The following is a 21,436-nucleotide window of genomic DNA, read 5'->3' on the forward strand; positions in this document are numbered from 1 at the left end:
TATTAAATAAAAGAGACTAAAATGTTTTTGCTAAAACTTTCACTATGTTTATGTTACCTATTGAACTACAAGCAACGATCAAACTGGAAAAAATACGTATGTTGTAAAACGTATAAGTTTAGTTTCGCAATCGCGTGAACATTTATTGGCTTAAAATATTTTAGAATTTAAGGCAATAATTTGATACCTATTAAGATATTAAGCCATGATTTTAATTATCATTCAAAGAATGTCGACAATGCGTGAGTAAATATGTTTGTTTTATTTAATAATGTACATACATTTATAATTTATCACAGTTTACGATTTTAATTTAATTAAAATTAAACGCATTACTTCAATTTAGGATTTTTCTGAAAAGGTAGGTACATTAGACATACAACAGACTGGCTGATACGGTCATTTATTTCAACATTTAACACGTTCACTGCGTTACGGGGGCTATTGAACCCCGTTCGATGTCATCATTCAGTGCGGAGGCTAAAAATCGTGTCTTACTCGCTGGTGCGGAAGCTGTATCTTGGTTATTTTTATGACTACGATAAAGAAAAATATAGTTTTAAGTTACTTGTCAAAGGTATAACCAAGTGGTATATTCAACATATACGAGGTCTCAGGAACCCCGTACCGACCAGGGAACAAAAATTGCATTCTAGTGCGATACGGGTTCCAGTGAACCCCGTATAGACTTTAGCTGGCCCGTACGGGGTTATGGCCACAAATTCACTAGTGCAGTCATCATTGCAAGAGTTTTTATTGGCAAATTAAAAATAATGCGTTCGAGAGGCATGCTAGAATGGTCTCATTGCAAAAACAATGTAGTTAACAATTGGTATAGTTTAGAACAACTAATATACTTCACGACATTATCATATCACTGAATGTTACGTATTGTTGACTGCTGCTCGGAAGTCAATTTTGATACCAAGGTCAATTTTGTACCAGGTTGTGTCGGAAAGTGACGTTTTTATTATTAGAACTTTAGGTTTCAACCTCTAATTATTGATATAGTAAACACTAAAATATCGTTTGTTTTATTTCCCATCACTATTGATTTATCGACATAACTAAGGTATGTGCGTTACGGGGTTTAATAAGCCCCGTAGGTTTTCACTATTATATATCGAAACGGGGTGAAAATAACCCCGTGATTTCATTTCTATATATTTTCATGCGTTTTTATTGTGTCTACATGCGAAGCGAACTTGACGTAGGTAATTTCATAGTCTTTAAACTTGTCTAAAAAGAAATTATATAATATAATATTTCAGGACTTTATAGCCGTTTTAACAGACTTGGGTATACGGGGCACTTTTATACCCGTAACGCACCACGGTGTAAACCACTACGGGGCGGATTAGGCCTCGTAACGCACTACATTTTAGGTACAGGTTTTGGCTTGCCGCAGTGAACGTGTTAAGCGCCTATTTAATTACCATTAATCCATCAGATTAAATCATGCCAACTTGTAAGCATCTCGTGCTGGAATTTGTTCGCGGGCCGTCTAAATCAATTTGAATTACACACTTATTACATAGATATGCAATTAGGCGATACTCGAGCTGAATACCGTGCCGCTCGGTCGACTCTGCAGACTTTCCAGTAAAATTGCGGTGAAACCGATACCGAGCCACGCTATCGTTATTATGATTCCTAATTATAAAAGAAAATTCGAACAAAATGTGAAAATGGAAATGATATTAATAGCGCTAGCTTGGAGTTATAAAAGCGACTAAATGGTAATGTACTTACTGTCAATGGGTAAACTTTTCGCTATCCTTTTTAAATATCTACAGAAAACACCCAAGTATTTATATAGTCTACTATAACTAGGAGTATGGTCCACAATTTCAAGTCGTGATTAAGTTCTTCTTAGTTTTGTCTGAGATTTTCTTATAGCCTTAGAATTACGACATTCAAGTAATTGTCACTCCTGAACGAAGATATTTAAGTTTGAATAATTTTACGGTTTAGACTCACTTGTTTTAAGTCACTGTTGTGTTGTTTTAAGTACGCGATACACCGCCGTCGTGAACGCTGCTCGCACTTTTAGTGCTTGAGAAAGGAGACCTAGGCTCTCCGAAGCATGTCGCGCGAGTGGCTTAAAACAAGTGAGTCTAAACCGTAAAATTATTCAATGTTAGTATGTCTCACAACTGTTTAAATTCGATATTTAAGTTAATTTTGGATCATACTTGGGAGCTTTTGGACCAAAGTTAAGTAGTTTTAGAATAGAGATGAGGTAAGGAGTATGAGTATTTTGTGCCGTAGGTATATTGCGTTTTTTTAACTCAATAAAATTAGAGTAGTGGAATTTGATTCGGTACCTACCTAGTTTTCACGTTTCATTTTAAGTTTCTGAACTGCGCTGGGATGAAATTTAAGACGTAAGTGTTCTATAAGAACAAGTAAGTACAACCAAGTAGTTATAGTCGTACATTTACAAGTATTTTGAAATCTAAATTAGCTAAATAAATAAATATTACCTATAGGAAATTCTTAAACAAATTTACTAAGCTCCACAGTAAGCTCAAAAAGGGTTGTGTTGTGGGTAACTCAGACAGAATACACAGAAAACACCCATGACTCAGGAACATATATCTGTGCTTATCACACTTATATACATGACCTTACCGGGATTCGAACCCAGGATCATCGGCTTCCAAGGCAGGGTGTTGTTGCATTTTAGCAAAGGATTCTCCCTAGCTGCGATAAGACTTAGTATTAACCATCCAATGAAGTAAAGTTTCAAGTTCTGAAGTTAAACTTGCTGTGAAATAATTGCTATCATGAAATGAGATCAGAGTGTTAGCATAACAAAATAAATTATAAACAAATTTTAATTGAAGAAACAAGTATATGCCCATCTTTATGAAAAGAAAAGAAAACTTTTCAAAACAAAATGTTTCATAGAAGACGTAACGGACTTCATATTACATAAAAAGTACCTTGTACAAGCTTTTATTTCATTCTTTGCATAGTTAATAAAATGAATGAAAATCCAGTAAGGACTCTGTGTTTAAAATATAGTAACTTTTTTTTTCCAATTTTAATTTTTATTGTCTGTGAAAACCACGAATCAAAACAAAAGGTCCTAGCTGCGTTTTGTAATTTATGAATGTTAAATACGTGAAACCCAAAAAATTCTTTACATTTTTCCAAAAAAGTTGAAGTATTCGCCAATATAAATTCGACCGTAGACTCTGGTTGGAGGCAGCAAGATATTTCCTTTTTTACATTGTATTATGTATGAAATTACAAGATATGCGGAGTGAGTAAGCACATAACTACTCGAATGGATCAAATGCTGTTATATAGCAGCCTAGACCTCACAGCGAAAATTTAGCATGGTAATGGTTCAGGTTCCACGGAAACGCTGTGTGTTCCGTTATTCTGACGCGCCAATTGACGTACGTGACGCTCCTACAAATGCAGGGGCATTATGCGTATAAACACGGCATTAAACATTTCAGGCGCTAATAAATTAAATTATCAATTAAAAAGGGGTTGCTAAGAGAAAATCGTCACGCGTCGTTCTTTCATTCACGCGTGTAAAAATACAGGTGAAATTTGAGCCAATTAGCTAAATTAGATAAAAAATCAAGTGTAAACCTCTTGCTTAAATGAACTATATTAAAATAGCTCTATAAACACACCTCTTCAAGAGTGTTTTTAATGAGAAAAGTTTGATGCGACTTTAATTTAAGTTTAACTTCTGTCATCAACGCTTACTTTCATGGCGTCCGACGTGTAAGTCGGTCGGATTGTTTATAAACAACTTGATTTAGATATTGACTGCGGTCGCTCTTTGATTTCTTCCCCTTGCAACTTCTGTTGAATATGAATCGTATTAAAAGTTTTCGTTGACAAGGCAAAATAAAGTACACCGAAGAAAAATAAACGACCATCGAGGTTTTGCGGAGGATAGAAGACTTTGTTGAAAAGTTTTGAGTATTTTAGGTCGATTTCAAAACATTAATTTAGTTTACACTCGAATATTTGAGACGGAGTAACATGGGAAAGGTAAACTTAATATTTTAGTTTTAACTCTAGCAGAAAACGCGCATTCGTTCACAACTTAAGCACTTAAAACTTGTTTAAAACTTTAAGAAGAAACTATAAGTCTAACGCTAAAAGGTTCTCCCACACTGTCCATAAAACGGAACTTGCAGAAATTATATTTCAATAGTCTCAGGAGATTAAAACATAATAGTTTGGATAAGAGAACAGGCAAACGTTAATACGCTTAACTTATGCGTGCGGACTTAACTTTCCGCAGTTATGGCCGAACTTTATCAGCGAAAGCACTTCAGCGTGTCCGTAACTCTTTATTAGTCCGTGTTACACAATGAGCAATGTTTGTTTGTTTGAGTCATATGTGAGGCGGGGTGTAGAGCGATAGTCGCGAGGCATCTGTGCTGCCGGCTGCGATTGTATCGCGTACGAGTCGGAGGCCCGCGAGAGTTGTTATCAGATCCGTTTGTTACCAACTTTACCGGCATTGTGCTCTCTATTCGCGAAAACTTATCGGTCGAGCGCGCGACGCGCCGGCGGGAAAATGCACTTACCATGTTAGAGAGCCGCAGCCGCTGGTGTTTAGCGAGTTGAGGGTCTAGGGCTTGGAGCGGGAGGGCTAGGGGCAGCGGGAAGGACAGCGGCAGTTGGAGCTGGGGATGCGGGGCCGGCAGGTACAGCGGCGGGCAGCAGGCGCAAGGCGTCACGTAGGACACGCACGCGAGCTGCGGCGGGAACAGCGTGGCGGCAGCGGCCTCCTCGAGGCCTCGCTATTTACTCTTACGACCGCATCCGCGGCCGGCTGCGAGCGTTCGACGGCACCGACGCACCGCGAAATTCAAAAACTTAGCAAAGTTCGGAGGAGCGGGCGGGAAACTGAGCGGTCGGGGGGGAAGCGAGAAACGACGCACAGGGCTCGCGAGAGTGTGGAGAGAGTGGCGGTGTGCGGCGAGCACGAGACGCCAGGCCGGCGTGTTGCGTTGGACTGAGCGGCGAGGCAGGTGCGCGGCCGCGGGGAGGGGCTGGGGGCGGGCCCACCTGCCGCACCTGGGCGCAGGCGCCGCGAGAGTCAGCCTCCGCACCCGAGACCACCGCGACCTGATCTCTTTCAAACATCCACGAGTGCACAGGACATTATTAATTTATTAACTTTTCCATCCCTCCAAAATTAAAATTAAAAATTCAGATAAGAATTACAGTGAAATCATGTAAGATCTTTAAGACTAGAAGAAATTTTGAGTAATTTTTGATATACATTTTAATATACATGTTTTTCAAAAATTGGCTGTGCACACTTAAGGTATCTATGATATTTTCTCTCCCTCAATAAATATTAAACCGCTTATTGGTCAGCAATAGAAATCATTATGAAAACAATATAAACTTTTCAGACCTTTATAAAAACTTTGCCTCCAAAATTTAATAGGTATTTAAATTTCCATTCCTAAAAAAAATCATCGGAATATTAAAAGCAATTAAGACAAATGATTTAAATGAGACAGAAGTAAGAGTGCTAATAAGAATCCTATTAGCAGGCACTTATAAATGCATATTAAAACCATATAAATAGAATTTGTTAGGTTCTTCCGCAAAATTACACATATATTGATTACCGTAAGTAACTAAACAAAGACTAATAGGACATCTTTATTTCTCAAATTCTCATCATAAGAATACAAAATATTCAACATGAGAATTTCTTTTTTTAAGCAAAATATAACATTTACGCGGTTTGCGCATACTTAACTACAAATTAATTAATACTCTACGTATATAATATACATTACACAGATTAGAGAGACAATATTACATATTCTTTTTACAATGGGTAGATTTTTACTATAAGAAGCTAAGCGTATATGTATAAACATCCAAAAGTTAAAAATATACTCATCGCACTATTCCAACTCAAGAAAACTAGGTCTACACTAGAGTTACCAAAAAAATAGAAGAAAATATCTGAAAAATGGTTATTTTTCAGATATTACCTAAATGCGATTCCATTATAAGTTCAGTTGAACTGTTCGTTTGGTAGGAAATAGGGATGTTTTAAAATTATTTTAAAATAGTTTCCCCACGTATTTAAATTTTGTTACTGGTAACTCGTGATGATCATGACTCCCGCGATACAGGCCATGCCTAGTGCGGGCCTGCAGGCATGCCCAGAGGGCTTACCGCGAACCACGTTCAACGTGTTGCCTCCCTGTCACACTTACGTACGAATTTACAAGTGCGACAGAGAGGCAGCACGTCGAACGTGGCTCGCGGTAGGCCTACAGTTCACTGTAACTTGCCTGCTAAACTTGTATTATGAATAAAAGATAATCATTTATTTACAAACAAGATATATACAGTGTATTACTAAAAGAAATTAAAAACTAGCTTAAATCTAAAATAGGCCCTTGAGGCATTGTACCAAGGATGCTGGCGACATTTCCTCGCTGTATCGCAATGCTGATACGTTGTGCGAGGTAGCCGCCAGCTACAATGCCTCAAGGGCCTATTTTAGATTTAAGCTAGTTTTTATGAATAAAAATATTGTTATTGTTGTTATACCTATTGTATTATTAAGTCGAATAGCTCGATATGTTTCGATGCAATTTTCGAGGATCCTCTTCACGGAGCAACGACTTGTTTGAGTCTCATGGGAGTTTTACAGTTAAAATTGGGATGTTTTAAGAAACTCGTGGACGTAATAAAATCAAGGTAAATTGAAAATCGTCTTGTTAACTGAACGAGTCGCATACTTGACCCGAGGACCTCCGTGGAATGTCACTTGTAAACGTAGATTTTTGGAGCATTGTTAATGAGCTAGAAAAAAAGAAAAGACTTGTATTACGCCTTTTCTTAATTACATTATTTTATAATAGGTAGGTACATAGTGTACATACTTACATGTTATCAACGTTTGACAACTCATTTAACTCATATATACTACTACATAATATAAATACTATTGTTAAAACAAATACACATGGTAAATACTCCGTTTTCAATTGTATTTATTTATAGTTTGGCAACATATTTCGCGAGTACAAAATGTGTTACATATAGTCTATTTTTACTCTCATATACCTACATAGTTGTTTTTTTTTATGGAACAAACATTATTCCGTGATTACGGGGGTTGACCCCAAAGTAAATGTGGTATGCGTTGAAAAATCACCCTATAATAAGTGGTGTATCTGCTTAAACGTCATTGAGTCTATCAGAATGTCAAAAAATCTCAAGAAATCTCATTGATCTTAAAGATCCGCTGAGCATGGGTGAAGCACGTACGTAAGCCGGTTGCGGGGTAAGACGGGATTATCTACCTTTTAGCAGTGCACTATTTACGGGCTGATTTCGTTTGCTCACTGAGTGGCGAGGGAATTGAAGATATAAGGCAGTAATAAAATAAAAGACCGTAACACACTAGACTTGGAAACAGTGTGCTCAAGTTGCTCAACGTTATTATTATTAATTTAGACAGCCCTCTAGCCTGGTCGATAGTGACCCTGCATAGGAGGCAGGTCCCGGGTTCGAATCCTGGTATGGGCATATATTTGTGTGTTTATCACAAATATTTGTCCTCGAGTTTTGGACGTTTTCTATGTATTTATATATTATAATTATATATATCGTTGTCTAGTACCCACAACGGGCCTTATTAAGCTTACTGAGGGACTAGCTTTGGACTGTGGAAAATTGTCGACATTGTCGTATAATATTTATTCGTTTAATCCAAAATAAAAAAAGCAGGCAGTATAAGGCAGCAAAGCGAGATTAATTCCATTTGCTAATTATATACTCGTAACACTATATTACCTATTTTGATTACGTACTTTTAATATAAAAATATAATTTATAGACATGTTGCCGCATTAACAAATTATTGCGGCAACATGTTTCTTTAAAAAATACTTAAGTAGGTACCATTAATTACACAAAGTGGACAAAAAATAATAGACAATGAACGAATTACATTGTCTAAAATTGAGATTTGATCAATTAAGGTTTAAAATAGATGTCTAATTTGTATTACATAATTAAAACGAAGAGATCGTAAACGAATAAGCCGTAATTATGTACAGTCTACCTGCGATAATATATTACCCAACGAAGGCCGCAAAAATATCCGACTCGATCTTATTAGTAGAGCCATAAGAGCGTGTCACATATTTTTGCGGCTTCGGAGAGTAACATACTATTGCAGATGACTGTACAAAAAATATGAAATACAGATTGTACAATTTAAACTTGATTCACCTACAGCGAGCTGCGAAATTGCATGGAAACATTATCAATGAAATTTATAAAGTGGCCATGTGATTCTGGGGCTGGGGGTACCTACTTAGTAGTAGGTACCCCCAGCCCCAGAACTTTTTTATACCTTCTGATACAGGTACGCTATATCAGTAGGTACCTACCTACTAGAAGGTACACCCCCTCTTTACATATTTACATAGGTACTTACTTCAGGTTAAACTAGCTAAAGCGTCTATAAACAAACTATTACTGAAATCGTTCCAAGTCTACAAAAATAATTCACTCATTTATCTAAAAGTAAATACCTATCTGTACAAATTCCGATGCCCAAAAATTCATAGCGAATTCGAAATACCGCAGTTGTTATAATGAAAACCTCTTCATAAATCGTTATACAATCAATTCCTTTCCAGTGATTTAAATGTCGAAACCGTATTTAAATATTGTCAAAATATGACATAACCAAAATGTGATTTGATATGAAGGGACAGGGTCCACGTTATATCAGGACACCATTTAACAAAATACTTTAAAAATAAATCTACTTCCACAATCGACATTTATACTTGACTTTAAATGTAAAAATATAAAATATTGAATATATTTGGCAATTCGAAATAATTTATGTTTTACTTTTCAAGTATTGCCAGGCCTATGGAACTCTCCGCGCGATCTCGGTTTTATACCTACGATTCTGTTCCCGTTCGCGGTAGAAAAGCAAGCCAGTTGGTTGCCACACGCGCTCACGCACGCACGCACGTTACCGCGCGCCGCACTGACAATTTTTACGATAGTTACAAGCTACGTAGGGACTATTGAATTACTTTAATTAAACATGTAATGTTTATTACGACAAATGTACATATAGTTAGATATCTATTTGAAATAGGTAGCTAACTTGGTAAATGATCATTTTATCGACAGTAAGATCTTAATTTTACACCGGAAAATAGGTACTCATTTATGCTCTGGTTATCTTATTATGAATTACCTGTAATCATGGGTTCTCTATTATTTTTCTTTATTGTGTAACATTAATCTATATCTGGTCTAATTTCTAAGCGTCGCATCGGCAACCCTAGCGTTGTGCCGATATGCGCGCGGTGCGGGAGCGGCGCGCTGAAGGTCACTCCATTGTATTTTTGTGTAGGTATCAAAACGGTAGGTATTTGCATTTTCTTTGAGAGACAAGTATCTGTTCGTAAGAACTATTATAGAATCTGTGGTATTGCTAACGAAGTTTTGCTATTTCGTGAAACAGAAAGCTCCGCTCGGCCATAATTTTTATTTGTAGGCATTATCCGCCCAGTGGTAGTAGGTATTTCATATTTGTTAAATCGTGTACATATTTTTTAGATCCCAGTGTATAAGATAGCACTCGTTATAGTTTCGTTTTGCACGTGCGTAATGCACTGAATTACGAATCAAACCACATTTTACAAGATATTTTCAAATATGTATTGCCCAGTGCACGGGTGCACTGGGCAATACATATTATAGTATAATATGTATATATATATGTCTGGTACATAATTTACTAGTTTTCGCTACCTACTAGAAATACATCCAAGAAATTAGAGCGAAGATATACAAAACTTTCTCTGTCTATTATTTATAGTAACAAAAACTAAAAATAGATAATGTTCTAGTCTAGGTTAAATGTCTTTTAAATGATACATATTTAAGCATATTGTCTTCAAATGAGAGCGTAACTTCGATTGTATGGGAGCGGTTTCCTGACGAGTTCGTATGACCCTTAATCGTCTGTCTTGACATGTGTCATTATCGCACTTGTCGGAACGTAACGTCCTGCCCGGATATCATGGTCGCATTTTTATCACCAGTCATGTCATTGCGTCACTTTCACACATTCATATTTGTTAGAACGTGACAGGCATGGTGACAATGATAAAAAGGCGACCATCTTAGGCCTACTGAACGTCCACGACAGACGTTAGCGCCACACTGAACCGCATGTCTCGTAAGACCTTAGTCTTAGCGCAAACCTAACACGTGTCAATTCACCACACGCCCGCTAATTACGAAGCCGTGTAACGCCGATGACTGGATTAATTAATACTATCGAAAACAGACACGGTTTAACTGTTCCTGTAACGCCGCGGGCCGTATGCCATCCGCGAATTCAACAAATAAATTACGTTTTAAATGGATTGGGATATTATTGATATGAACTGACGGGGTGTGTTTGTTTTGCTGTGGATTACTGGACATTACGAAAGCTAAATGTGTTTGTAAATTAAGTATAAGTAATACATGTCAGCTATGTTTTATATGATTCAGTACCTACGCGAAAAAAATAAGGTTCGATGGTAACTCACAACTGACAAGCGTCATTATTTCATCCTCTAGCCATTCACGAATCAAATCTTGCCAAGGGACATGCAATTTTCATTAGTCAAGATTCAAAATGCAATGGAACGAATTGCCATATGGCTTTTTAGGCTTTTTATAGAGTATTTACCTGCTACTAATAAAAAAAAGTTAACAGATCCTGACGTTGCGTATGATACAAATCTCGTGCCAGCTCTTATGAATCACCATACACGTACTCAAGACTAGTGATCTAACTTCACATAGAATACTTATAGACATGTAAAGGTTTGGTATGTGTACGCTCGCCCACGCCGGGCCCCGGCCGTTGACCTGCGCCGGCGCCGCCAAGCCGTCTACCGCGTTATGTAATGTGACCTTAACATTTCGTGAGGCCTTTTGGACTATTGTGTAGTGATGTGACGTTTCTGGAAAATCCTTATTGTTCGTAATGAAAAACGTTCTAGAGGACACAAGTGTGCAATTATCCTAATTCCCTACTATCTCTACAAATATTATAAATGCGAAAGTAACTCTGTCTGTCTGCCTGTCTGTCTGTCTGTCTGTCTGTCTGTCTGTCTGTCTGTGTGTCTGTCTGTTGCCTCTTCACGCTCAAATCGCTGTACCGCTTATCCTTAACACTTCTAAAACCTTTTTTTTTCATGTACCTAACGAATATTTTACTTCATTTTAGTATTACCGTTTTTCAATTAATATGTTTGCAAATACATATGAGGTAAATATGAAGTATTTTATAAATTCATCGGCAGTTTCGGTAAATTATATTTGTCTGTAGCCGCTTACGGATTTAACGGAAGCCGAAAATATAAGTACGTATTTTTTAACATACGAATTCTGGTGTATTATTTAAATAATATATGGGCCGTTAGAGACGAACTGCAACGACGACGTTGCAGTCGGCGTGCAGTTCCCATACAAATTGCAGTCGGGTTGCCGTTATCGTCATAAAAAGTCTGTGAAATATTATATTATAACGGAATGGAAATAAAATTCTTAGGACAATTTATCTCCTATTATATAACTGTAAGTGAAGTACATAAGTATTACTAGATTTGTAATTTTGCACGCCATGTATATACTCTACGCAGCTTCTACCTGTGGAAACTTGTAATTGGCTCACTGTTTCTATGTTATTACCTAACTTGTTACTCTAGCTGTAAGTTTTCCTAACAAATAAATAAAAATATTAGGATCGAATAAAGAGCTCGTGATTCTAAGAAGAAATGTGTACATAAAAATGCGGCGCGGGTGAACGGAGCGGGCGCACGCACGCGGGTGCTATTGAAGGTAAAATCCGTCGCACGCGTCCGTGCCAATTAGCGTCACTTGCACCATCCCTCTAACCCGAGGTTAAGCGGTTAAACCGTTAACCCAGCGTCAAATTGTACTGGTAACCATGGTAACTCCAGGTTTAACCGGTTAACCCCGGGCTAGTGGAATGGTGCAAGTGGGCCTTAGAGTTATTCATATTATTTTTCGTTAACCCGCTCGCGCCAGCTAGCGGGCGCCCTTATAATCTAAATAAACATCTCAAAACACAAACATTAGGCAGGCAATAGCCTCTAACAATAATGATCAATACCGGCCCGTTTAAATTAACGAAAGCCTTCAGATGTCAACTTGTCTAGCGAAGTTTAATCAATTTTAAGGAAAACGTCCAACAAGGCTACTTTGAGAGTTATAATATTAATTGATATAAGACGAATAATTTAATTAAAATTTAAGTAATAAACATAAGCATTTCATTTATTACGCTTCGGTATGGAACAATGTTTGCGTTCCGTAGAATAATTTTATAATCTGTTTACCCGTTGGAGGCGTATTCTGAATGTAATAACAATATTGTCTTTCATACCTTATACATACCTTTAAACGAGCAATTCTTGCTATATATTTCGGGGATCTCGGAAACGGCTCTAACGATTTCGATGAAATCTACTATACGGGGGTTTTCGTGGGCGAAGAATTGATCTAGCTAGGTATATCCTGGGAAAACGCGCATTATTGAGTTTGTATATGTTTTCCTAGCAAAGCTCGGTATCCCAGATTACATAAGTAATGGAGATCAAACGGTTTGAATCAATTTTTTAAAACCACTGTTCCACTAAAACGTTTGACATGTTGAATAATTGTTTATAAAAATGTCAATCACAACATTTCAGCAAACCCGACGCGCAGAAATTCAAAATAACGGACGTGGAAACCAAACATTAAACAGACGCACGCGCAAAGTAAATCGCCCGCGGAATCCAAGAACAAAACAGAATAAATTGTTTTAATAAGGCATAAATTACTACAAAAAAGACGAGCCGATCACGCCGTTACGATGGCTGGCCATGGCATTTACGGTTTGGTGCCTACCTTATGCGGCGCTCGCGGTTAAAATGCACTTTTTACCCGCCTCGCATCAGCTTTTTGCTGCACACATAGTCATTAGTTTGAACAGTTAAGAATAGTCGATGCAACGTGCAACGGGACGGTCGCGCTTAGCTTGGTCGGTAGATACGCGTGACGTCATAATTGCGCACGACAAGAAATCGACTTGATGTTATTAATATGTAAGTATTAGGAAAAAGTTGTAACTATGCATCTGCGTGGTGACGGTTTAACCGACATTGTTAATTGTTTTTTTCTCTACAGTTCAAAGTTCTACAGGTTACTGATACGAAGGAAGTTGTTGCTTTTTTAGGGTTCCGTAGCCAATGGCAAAAACGGAACGCTTATGGTGACAGTCCATTTCCAACCGCAGCTGCACTACTGTTCATTTTACTATGGAAATTGACAGTAACAGCGACGCGTTCAGTACCAGTAGTGCAGCTGCGGTCAGAAATGGAATGTTACCCTTATACTTTCGTCATTTCCGTCGGTCTATATGTCCGTTTGTCACAGCTATGTTAGTCGGAAACTACCTACCTGTAAGATTATATTTCAGCGATGTTTTGAATTAAATGTATCGATGCACATTAAACTTTACAGTGGCATACTGTATTTTCAGACTTTTGTTGATTTTTGTAGGAAACGAAATTATTTAAAATACATTACTGCGTTTTTTAAATGTTACTATTAATTGACCTTACTTTGAAGAAAAGGCACTGTCATCTGCGCCATGATGCCATGAGCGCTAACAGATAGACTTAAGAAGTTATTGTATTATATTGTATTGCCAAGCACGCAAATAATTGTGGAATTGAGTTTTTTCTACAACAAAATAATTAACGTAACTACTGTAACTCATAAAAAAAATCAATCTTAATACCAACTGATAAAACTACTGTACCTATATTTTACTTTAAATTTTAAAACGCTGATTGAATTTAAATATTTTACTTTACTTATCTACGCACGAACTTCATATCTGAAATCCTCAAACTGTATCGTCTATACAAACGTATTAAAATATACTTACGAGTTTCTTAATCAAATTTAGATGTTCCTACAGCGGCCATATTATTAAGAGCTGGCTAACGCAAAATTGTAGAATTGTTACACGATTTATAAAAGCAAAATAAATGCCGTTAAAAAATCACACGGAACTAAACTATTTACAACCAAAACCTTAAAAGGTTAAAGTTGACTCCTGGCTAGAGAAAAAAACACAAAAACATGTCTAATTGTCATTTATTTTCAGCGGAGTATATGCATACTAAAATTATAATATCAGCAAAATAATTTAAAATTTTAGTATGGATTTGAGTAGCTAAATTTTAATCATAAGAATACTTTCAGAGTTAGGTATGGAGGTAAAACGTCCCGCGCGATCGCCAATTCTACCGTCGTAAGTTTCGCGTAGTAACTTTTGTTCGATTCGAATTTCTCAGCTTTACGCCCCCCTGGTATCGGTACACGTGGATATATTTGTATTTAAACCACGTGTAAGCAATTATAAGCACTTGTAAGGAATTACGAGTATTCGCCGCAGTTACTTTAAGGTAATAAGATAATATTTAGAAGGAAAACTTTTAAAATCTTAGATAAAATCTTCCTAGTGAAAAGGTCATGTATATTTGAGCAAAGCGTCTCCGTTTCATCTTGGGAAAAAAATATTTTCATAATTCTTTACAGTGCGCGATTCACAATTTTTTTTGTCAATACAGTTTTTGGAATATTTTCAGAATGGCAAAGCTAATATGGCCAAGGCCAATATCGGGGCCATACTGAACAACTTTCGTATTTTACTTCAAAAATGTATGGACGCCTCGCGAATTTTTTTTGTCTTTACGTTTTAAGATTCTCAAAAGTGAAGCCTACCCAAATTTTAGCCACTTTATGAAATTCAAGAGGTGGCTCTTTTTTAACCGACTTCCAAATCTAAAAGGAGGAGGTTATCAATTCGGTTGTATGTTTTTTTTTATTTTTTTTATTTTTTTTATTTTTTTTTATGTTTGTTACTCCATATCTCCGTCATTACTGGACCGATTTTGAAAATTATTTTTTTGATTGTATGTATATGCATACAGATTGGTCCCGTTTTTGTCAAAACCCAGTTCTGATGATGGGATCCAGGAGGAATCGAGGGAACTCCTCAAATCTTAAAGGCACACATATAGTGATTTTTGTATTTTTATCAACAAATCAAGCATATACATTCAAAAAAGTGACATTTGATGAAGTGGAACTGCTGATGATGATCAGAACGGAACTCTTCAACGATGCATAGCACACGTCTGACGATTTGTCCTCTTCGTTATGTTTGTTATGCAAGTTAAGTTTTTAAGCTACATTTTTGTCAAGCTCGAGTGCTGATGATGGGATCCATGAGGAATCGAGGGAACTCCTCAAATCTTAAAGGCATGCGTATAGAGATTTTTGTATTTTCATCAACAAATCAAGCATATACATAAAAAAAAGTGACATTTGATGAAGTGGAACTGCTGATGATGATCAGAACAGAACTCTTCAACGACGCATAGTTCACGTTTGGCGATTTGTCCTCTTCGTTATGTTTGTTAAGCAAGTTAAGTTTTTAAGCCACAATTTTGTCAAGCTCGAGTTCTGATGATGGGATCCACGAGGAATCGAGGGAACTCCTCCAATCTTAAAGGCATGCGTATAGAGATTTTTGTATTTCCATCAGAAAATCGAGCATTTTCATTGAAAACTGTCGCATTTGATGAAGTGGAACTGTTGATGATCATAACGGAACTCTTCAACGACGCATAGCTCGCATTTGGCGATTTGTCCTTTTCGTTATGTTTGTTAAGCAAGTTAGGTTTTTAGGCACATTTATGTCAATCTCAAGTCCTGAACATGGTATCCATGAGGAATCGAGGGAACTTCTCAAATCTTAAAGGCATCCGTATAGAATTTTATATATTTTCATCAGAAAATCAAGCATTTACATTAAAAACTGTGGCATTTGATGAAGTGGAACTGCTAATGATGATCAGAACAGAACTCCTCAACGACGCATAGTACACGTTTTGTGATTTTCAATTTCGATTTTGACTTGGATTGGGCCCCGGACTCCGTACTCGGACCCGTACTCGGACTCGGACCCAGACCCGGACCTTGACCCGGAAAACCACTATGATACCTAAACTAAATCAACCACTATGATTACCATAAAATGTATACATATTACCAAATAAAGTATAAGCACCGTTAAGTGGGTTAGGCTAGTAGTTAGAGAAGTCGGTTTTTTTCTATTAAAGATTATCATTATTCTGGATCTTCCGGGGAGCCTCATGCTTGTGGTCCTGCAAGGGCAGGGCTTTCCTATTTAAAACTTATTTTTATTTTTATAAAGTTATCTGAGGTAATTATTGGCACTATGCAAGTTTTTACAATAAATTCGTTTTTATTGCGAAAGTCAATGTAAGACGAGCAAATAATTAAAACATAGATTGTACTCCTCAAACGGTGACACTTTTGTTCAATAGCTTTTAAAAATTATTAATCCTTTAGACTTCCAATTTTTCATACAAACAAATATTATCTTCAATCTACGCCGTTATCATTGTGATTGACTTTGCTTGTAACGCCTTAATACCAGTTTTTTTTTTTCAAAATACCAGTTAATTATTTTTAAAAGTCGCCGAACAAATGTTTTAGTATGAGGAGTATAGCCTACAGTTTAATTTTTGCTCGTATTACAGGCCACACCTACGTAGTACTAACATTGTTGTAGTATGGAATTTCTTGCCGGCGTCTATATTTCCGAGCTCATATAACCCGGCAACCTTCAAATCAAGGGTGAACAGGCACCTTCTGGGCAGACTCGCTCCATCGTAGGCCACGTCTTCGCCCCGGCTAGTCTGTGGCCATGAGTAAGCCCATTTTTAATAAAAAAAAAAAAGTATAAGAATCAGAATAATCCGCAGGCTACTTAAAGCTCAGGATGTATGTTATGGTTGCGCATGACTTGTTATGATAAAGCGCATGTCTCTTACTAACACGCTGTGTCTAAGTGTTAACTCTCCTTTGATTTACATGAACGAAACGAAACTGTTTTGTACCTGACGTTACTGTAGTTCTCGAGTATTACCTGGAACAAAAATAATAAATTTCCATTTGAGTACGTACTTTTAATTACAATATTAAACAAAAAATAATTATACAATCACAAAACAAAACAAAAAATTATCTTAATGTAATACGAATATTAGTGCAAAAATGTGTCTAAGTTTATTTTAAGAAAATACTCATACTATTTAATACATTTTTGCATTTAAAGGGTTGCTATAACACGTTATTTTTACGTGATGTTAAGCGTCCATCGCGGCCCATGAGAGCGGATGCAAAACTTGCAAATCTAGTGGAATAACAGGCACGTTTAAGCTTACATTGATTCACGTATTCTTATCAGGGATTAAAAATCATTAAACAATTTGTCAGGGACATATTCCCTGATTTTTTATGGGGAAATTGTTCAAACTACATTTTTTACCGACGAATAAAACGGAGGAGGTTCTCAAGTCGACGCGTATATATTTTTTTTATGTATGATCACGCATAACTTTTTACAGAGTAGTTCGATTTTGATAAATATTTTTTTATTGGAAAGGGTATACCCCGAAGTTGGTCCCATATAAATTGAGAAAAAAAAAATCCAACCTTAAGGGTAGGAAAATAGGGGATGATTGATTTTTCACTCACCGATTGTAACGTATGACCACGCATAACTTTTTACAGAGTAGTCCGATTTTTTTTTCATTCATGTGTTGCGCTCTTAACAATGCGTTAAAACTAAAAATGGAAAAATAAAAACTTTTTACAAAAAAAATAAAACCGACTTCAAAAAGGATGAAATAAAATATATTCCTTTTTGATGTCTATGCGTTACCAACTGATAAATAATCAGCTTTATCTGGGCTATAAATCCCATTTTTGACTGGTATTGTTACTACTTGGCTTGGCACCGACTTCATACATATCAGTTGGTAACGCATAGACTTAAAAAATAATAATATTTTATTTCATCCTTTTTGAAGTCGGTTTTATTTTTTTTGTAAAAAGTTTTTTTACAATACATTTACCAAATGCATTTCCAATGAACTATCATAAAAAGCACATAAATCCTTTATTGCTAATATTTTTTAAGTTTCACTCCGGTTATATTACAATATTTACTCAGGCAAAATTGTCCCCAAAACATTAGCACTACCTGAGTTAAGCTTCCTTACATCAAACGGCATAACAAATTCATACATTATGTATAGACGGCATAATGGAATGGCATGAGGTCAGGCTCCGCATTAAAAGCCACAGATTTCATGGCACTAGATGCATTATGTAAGATCAGTCGCGCTTATTGTGGATTTAGATGTAATACTTATTGAATAATACAGCAAAAATGTTAATTTCACATCTAAATAGGCAGTGAATTATTAGGGTTTTTATATAAGGTAGTTAGTAGTAGTAGGTATTTCGTAAGCATTTTGCCACTATTTTTTTTATCGTATATTTATCATAACTTTAGGAAATATTCACATCTGCCTTAATAAAATTACTTAGGTAATATTTACAAAATTTAGTTAGATTGTCGTAAATATGGGCGAATGGAATCAAAATATTGACCTTAAGAGTATATGTACGACAGCATAATCATATCATGTTTTTATTTCTTATATAAATTTAAACAAATTCGTATCATCTGAATAGGTCTTTACAACTTGCATTCAAGTAAATCACTAATTTCAACTAACACTTAAATATAGAACTGCACTTGATGAAACAATACAGAATACAACTGAGTTTTGGGCGTGGTATTTTATTCATTTATTTTAAAAGCTGACGACTGGGTTTCAAAATTTGCCAGCTTAAATTTACCTTTGTCAACTTGACAAAGAGTCAAAAGTTGATTGGGTACGTGTACTACGTGTAGGATACCGGTCGCCAGGAGGTTAAACGACGGCCTATGTGTAGGGACCGCAAGTCTTTGTATGAGACAGCTTCTTAGGGACAGCTTCACATTGCGGCATCTACTGGAGAACCAGTCCATATTAAGAGCTCTCGCGGCGCGGGGGGCAAAGTGAATTTTATAACAGTATGCTGAATACCATTTTAACTGATTGAAGATGATGGATGAAAACTCGGATATTCGAATTGAGACGTTGATAGCCCTTGTTGGGGAATAAATGTATTTTTCTGGTAAAAAAATGTAATCTCATTAGTTCGGAGACATTTATTTGGTTGCGAATTTGGAACGATTTTGAATTCGAGGCGTTTTTATAAACATATATATGATACGGGGTAATTTTAACTTTTTGCCTTCGGTTTATAGGTATTCGCTCCGTGCAAAGCACCCGTAGGGGAAGCCGAAACGATCGCAGCGCTTGATGTGGCCAATAATGATAAGATTGGTAACAGTGTTTCTGTCAATTCCCATACTTCTCAGTTATTTTAGCTTTATAATCATACTTACGATAAAAATGGGTCACGATAGCTATTGTGTGGTAAACTGCAATAATACTGGACGAAACAGTAATAGTAAATTTTATATATTTTCAATGCCGAGCTAGATATTAGCTTTTTATACCATATAGTACTTACTATTCCAGGCTTAACAACGTAATGGCTAAACATTTTATCTAGTCTATGTCAACACAGAGTTTTTCTTGTATGTTAATAAAATAGTATGGCTAATACAGTGTACCAACATTAAGTGATTGTAATATTAGTTATTGAAAGCCCGTCAAAAGCACACTTTTGGCACGTAGGGTTATCTGTCGTCTGTCACAAGTGTCACAACAGACATTGTGTCTTAAGCGGGAGAACATAAATTTTTAACATAAAATGTGTTGATTAAAACCTGTGAAAAAGATCAAAGTTTTTATAATTGCAAGCATCGTACGTATCCCCAGGAAGAGGATCACTAAGTGAGTCATCAAAACATAGTGAAACATGCGTTTTTTCATTGAAACAACAACGAAGGAAATTGACCGAATAATAAATATAAAATACACAGATAATTCTTACTGTTTTCACTAAAGCAAAAACCAAGTGTATTTAACATTAAATACGAATAGATTCCGCACATTGTTAAGTACATTATAGTAAATATTTTTAAGGAATAATCTTTATTTTGTTGCGCTCGCTATTTGACAGCGCCGACCACGTTGCGAACGCTAGGCGGCGCTGCCATCGTGCACGGTCCCAATAACTATAGAGAAAAAAATACATAGTCTTAAACAATAGTCTTTTTGGTACTAAAACTTATGTATGGAGTGAGCACTCTATGTATTTTTTTCTCTATGGTATAACAAAACTATTATCTAAAGCACTCATTACTTTTATAATGCTTTGTGGAACCAGGTACCAGTTGTTGTATTTATAAATGTTGCTACTCGTGTATAATTTTCTTGTCACTATAATATAATGTCACACGTAGCAGACATGGGCCAACCTGTAATATTAGTACGTAGCAGACAGACAGAGAGGCAGATACAGTCACTTTACAGAGAGCAAACAGATCTTATCACAAATGAGCAAAAACAAATCCATAAATTCAATACACATTGGTAGCCGAATACAAAACCTGCAATAACCTACAAAAACCGGCCAAGTGCGAGTCGGACTCGCGCACGAAGGGTTCCGCACCATCAACAAAAAATAGAGCAAAACAAGCAAAAAACGGTCACCCATCCAAGTACTGACCCCGCCCGACGTTGCTTAACTTCGGTCAAAAATCACGTTTGTTGTATGGGAGCCCAACTTAAATCTTTATTTTATTCTGTTTTTAGTATTTGTTGTCATAGCGGCAACAGAAATACATCATCTGTGAAAATTTCAATAGCTATCACGGTTCGTGAGATACAGCCTGGTGACAGACGGGACGGACGGACGGACGGATGGACAGCGGAGTCTTAGTAATAGGGTCCCGTTTTTACCTTTTGGGTACGGAACCCTAAAAACTATTACATAGCTCCGTAAGCCCGGAGCGTAGAAACAGGGTGCTCCGAAATAGGTGTGCTGTAATTAATTTGAACTGTCACAATATCATCAGAGTGTAAGTAAGAGCGATGCGGGATTGGCGCTACATTTACATAAGTTACACGTGAATTTCATGAGGCACCCAACACCGTGGATGTACGCTTGCAAGAAGTGACTACGGTACAGGCTGAATCAAAACCAAGATCAGCCAGCCTATTATGGATAGCTTTATCCATCTTTATCCACGTGATAAAATAACTGTCACTGTTTAACACCGTGGGAAAGAAAGTGACGGACACCGTTTTATCACGCTGTCACGTAGACAAGAACGACCATCATATCCGTACAGGTTAAAACTTTAACCTTGAAGACCTTAAAAGAATGTAAACAAACATTTCCAATAAAATAAATAAAAAATAAACAACAATCTTACACTAACTAAGCAATGCTT

General features: G+C 36.6%; 1 protein-coding gene and 1 long non-coding RNA gene across 8 annotated transcripts in view; one reads left to right on the forward strand and one right to left on the reverse strand.

The window, feature by feature from the left end:
• The window catches only part of LOC134650357 (uncharacterized), a 483,167-nt gene that overhangs the window by 420,259 nt on the left and 41,472 nt on the right, over positions 1-21,436 (forward strand). The gene's annotated exons all lie outside the window — the stretch shown is intronic.
• The window catches only part of LOC134650195 (polypyrimidine tract-binding protein 2), a 669,692-nt gene that overhangs the window by 278,990 nt on the left and 369,266 nt on the right, over positions 1-21,436 (reverse strand). For 4 of the 7 annotated variants that reach the window (XM_063505122.1, XM_063505120.1, XM_063505117.1 and 1 more), the window contains exon 1: positions 4,569-5,139. The exons of the other annotated variants lie outside the window; for them this stretch is intronic. In XM_063505122.1, the coding sequence (XP_063361192.1) occupies positions 4,569-4,571 (3 nt within the window). In that variant the 5' untranslated portion in view covers positions 4,572-5,139. Of the gene's footprint in view, positions 1-4,568; positions 5,140-21,436 lie in introns of those variants that run through there. 7 annotated transcript variants of the gene reach the window in all.

The sequence above is a fragment of the Cydia amplana genome, chromosome 8, assembly GCF_948474715.1.
Source record: "Cydia amplana chromosome 8, ilCydAmpl1.1, whole genome shotgun sequence".
In the NCBI taxonomy this organism is placed as follows: domain Eukaryota; kingdom Metazoa; phylum Arthropoda; class Insecta; order Lepidoptera; family Tortricidae; genus Cydia; species Cydia amplana.